Genomic DNA, 4015 nt, shown 5'->3' with positions numbered 1-4015 from the left:
GGAGGGAGTAAGATTTTATCTCATACTCTTACATTAATGCCTACATTTGTTATGGATTGTTTGGTGCAATTTATTCATAGGTAACATTCCTAAAGAAATTGGGAACTTGAGAATGCTTCAATGGTTGGATCTTAATACAAACAAGTTAAGTGGTAAGATTTTATATCATGCTCGTTAACTCCCTGCATTTGTTTTGGCTTGATTGATTTGATTCAATTCAATTTACTCAGATAATATTCCAAACGAGATATTTGGTCTTACAAATCTACAAACTTTGGACTTAAGTGTCAACGACTTTAGGGGCCACGTTCCTAGAGAAATTGGGAACTTGACAATGCTTCGATTGTTAGACCTTAGTACGAACAAATTAAGTGGTAAGATCTTATCTCATGCGCTTACGGTCCCTACGTTTGTTTAAGTTTGAGCATTCCAGAATAATATGTACTAAATTATATGCACATGGATTTAATTTCATGCAGGTGATATTCCAGAAGAGATTGGTCGTCTAACAAATTTAAAAAGTTTGGGCGTGAGTTCCAACAAGTTAAAAGGCTCATTGCCTGCAACTCTTTTCGGCATGCCATCCTTGCAATATGTTGACTTTGCTTACAATGAACTAAGTGGACCATTATCACCACAAATTGGAAACATGACATCCCTTCTCAGAATAGGCCTTGAATTCAACCATTTCAGTGGTATATCCTATTCTTCATGCCTCTTTAGAATTTATTGAAGTTATTATTTTAATAATAATAAAGATTAAATATAAGTTAGGGAATAAGAATTATTGAAAGTTGCACTACTTTGAATTTTAATTACTTATCTTGTAAGATTAAAAACCAACAAATACGAATAAAACAATAAAACTCACTATTTATAAATGCTTTGAAAACTCTAGAAATTCAAATAAATCAAATAGAAAAAACAATCACAGGCTTACAACTATAAAGCCAAAAAAATAATTAAAACTATAATCACGGACTCTGAATCCTTTGTTCGTTTCAAATCCTAATGCGAATTTCAACTCATTCCGACATTGTTGAAAGTTTTAGTGTATTCAGCTTGAAGTGCATCACTCTACATGTAGTGATGTAGATGTTGATGATTAAACTTAGTTAATTAAGTTTATGATTTCTGTCATAACCCTGCAGGTGAAATTCCAAAAGAGATCGGTCGTCTTACTAATTTCGAGCGATTGAGCATGTGTTGCAACAGAATTAGTGGTTCAGTGCCAAGAGAACTTGGGAACATGACAGCCATGTTTGGTTTATACCTTTCCAATAATGCTTTAAGTGGTACGATTCCAACCCTTCATAACTTACTTTATTGTTTGTAACGTTTTATTGCATTTTTTGCTAATAAAATTAGTTTAAGTTGTTCAATTTTGTGTCAACATGAATGTGTCACATTTTCCCGTAATATGATACTCCCTCCGTTCGTTATTAATAGAGGCACTTTTTTCCGGCACAAAGTTTAAGAATTAGTGTGTTAAATGGATGGTGAATAAAATAGAGAGAATATAGTTAAAGAGAATTGTTACTTTTTTCCAAAAATAGAAACTCAATTATCTTGGAACTTCTCAAGATAGAAAAATTACTCAATTAATATGGAACGGTGGGAGTAACTATCAATCGGCTATTTGATGTTAACTCAGTATTAATGAAAATTAAAATTTATTAGTTATAACTAAATCATTTTCTTGTCTCAAGTGGAAGAAAAGTAGGTTGATTAAGTTAGTAGAATATGAGTATCACTTGTATATAGAGTTTTGTAATAAAATGTGAGTGGAATAAGTTGGTGTAATGCGGGGCCTGCTTACCATTTATGGTAAAAGTGAAATAAGACTCTTAATATGAGACGAACCGAAATGACAAAATAAGACTCTTACTGTGTACATGTTTTACTGAATCCTAAACATATATATATTAGTGTCACAACTTCATATTTTAAGTAGCATGATTTCATGTCTCTTTATATATTATTGGATACAAAGTTGTACTGTATTTATTAACTCATTGGATGTTATGATTGTCATTTTCAAAATTTGTACGAGTAGGTACTATTCCAAAAGAAATTGGAAACCTGAAACACCTCATTGAGTTATGGCTTCACGACAATAATTTAAATGGTATCATATCAGACTCTCTCTCTCTCTCTCTCATATGTCAATATGTCATTCTTGATCCCTGTTCAAAATCAATTTTCAGGTCCAATACCTTCCGCCATTGGGAATATGTCAGAGCTGGATTATTTAGTACTCCCTCATAACAAACTAATTGGAGAGATTCCATCATCCATTTGCAACTTGAGATTACTGACACTCCTCCATTTAGCAGACAATCATTTGGAAGGACAGATTCCAAAGTGCTTGGGAAACTTCAATAGTTCATTGTTGGCTCTTAATTTGGGTGGAAACCAAATCACAGCCCTTCAATCCACATTTGCAAAAGGTTGCAGTCTTCAGGCCCTTATTCTGTATGGCAATAAGTTGGAAGGAATAACACATTCCCTAATCAACTGCCAACGCCTGGAAAGCATTGATTTTGGTGATAATGAAATACGAGGTGCATTTCCCTTCTGGATGGAAACATTCCCTCAACTTCGCGTCCTCATCTTGAGGTCTAACAAGTTGAATGGTACTATGTTGGAGGCTTCAAAGACCGAGCATCCGTTTCCAAAGTTGCAAGTCTTGGATATATCAAGAAATGCATTTGTTGGCTCTTTACCTGATAGATATTTCAAGAATTGTGAAGGTATGATAGATGCCAAGGATAATCTGACACGCGTTGAGAAGGATAGGCTCCAAACATATTTAGACTTAGGTGTCACTTTGAAAGGTTTGGATCAGGAATTGAAAAGATTGTTGGATACGTTTACAATGATTGACTTATCTTCCAATAGATTTTCCGGGAATATTCCAATTTCCATCGGCAATCTTAATTCTCTTAGATACTTGAATTTGTCCAGTAATACTCTCACGGGAGAGATTCCTGTGTCTCTTGGGAATATAAGTATTCTTGAGTCATTGGATTTGTCATGGAACAGATTGAGTGGAAAAATTCCAAGTGATCTGACAGGTTTGACGTTTCTTTCGAAATTAAACCTATCAATGAATAATTTTGTGGGGCCAATACCACAATCTAAGCAGTTTTCTACGTTTCAGAATGATTCATACATAGGAAACTTGGGATTGTGTGGAGTTCCGTTGGCAAAGCACTGTGAAACAACCGATGGAAAATCAGTGTTTCCTCCACAAGAAGATGATGATGAAGAGTCAGGATTTATAGATGGATTTGGTTGGCGAAGTGTGGTGATGGGGTATGGATGTGGATTTGTGGTTGGAATTGGAATTGGTTACATGATTATAAGAAGGGGAAGGCCAAGATGGTTAGTGGAATTCTTTCTTTGGCGTTGGATATAGTAATAGTAAGATGAAGAGAAGAAATAGAGCAAAAGCAACAACAAGGAGAAGGTGATTCAAGACAAACAATTGTGCTTTTCTTGAGTTTCATTTGGAACACTAGCATGTTGTGTGTATGATGTTTTGCAAATAATGCATCTTAAATTATGCAATGTTGTATTTCTAAGTTAGGCTACTTTTGTTCATAAAATATACATATGGTTCCGATTGTGTGATTAAGCAACCCTTTGCATGCAATCTGCACAGATGCTAAAAAATCAAATATTTCAATGCTCAAAATTGTTTTCTAATCTTATGTCTTAGACTTTGGACCAAAATATAACTCTGATATTTTGTTTCTCTTAAACAGAAATATCAGAAGTAATTGTTCAGAACTTGATGATGATTCTAACAATACTAGCCACTTCTGTTAAACTTTAATGTGGACTAATATGACTGAAGAACTTTTCATGCCCGTTTCACCTAGCATCTTTGAAGCCCGATTCACATATGGAGACAATGTGACTCTCCGATAGCGACGCACCCTTAATCTTGACCAAAAGCCTCTCGAACTCGTCCTGATATTCCATCACCGTGTTGAGTTGCTGCAGCTTG

At 34.7% G+C, this 4015-nt stretch overlaps 1 protein-coding gene across 1 annotated transcript in view; it reads left to right on the top strand.

Annotated features, from left to right (window-relative positions):
* LOC125191004 (receptor-like protein Cf-9 homolog) overlaps positions 1 to 3421 on the top strand; it is a 4301-nt gene extending 880 nt beyond the window's left edge. Inside the window, exons 4-8 of the mRNA XM_048088464.1 lie at positions 81 to 152; positions 231 to 374; positions 480 to 695; positions 1152 to 1295; positions 2208 to 3421. Of these exons, the coding sequence (XP_047944421.1) occupies positions 81 to 152; positions 231 to 374; positions 480 to 695; positions 1152 to 1295; positions 2208 to 3421 (1790 nt within the window). The remainder of the gene's footprint in view (positions 1 to 80; positions 153 to 230; positions 375 to 479; positions 696 to 1151; positions 1296 to 2207) is intronic.
* Positions 3422 to 4015: the final 594 nt, after the last annotated feature.

Source organism: Salvia hispanica, chromosome 1, assembly GCF_023119035.1.
Source record: "Salvia hispanica cultivar TCC Black 2014 chromosome 1, UniMelb_Shisp_WGS_1.0, whole genome shotgun sequence".
Taxonomy (NCBI): Eukaryota; Viridiplantae; Streptophyta; class Magnoliopsida; order Lamiales; family Lamiaceae; genus Salvia; species Salvia hispanica.
This window is presented reverse-complemented; position numbering and strand designations above follow the sequence as displayed.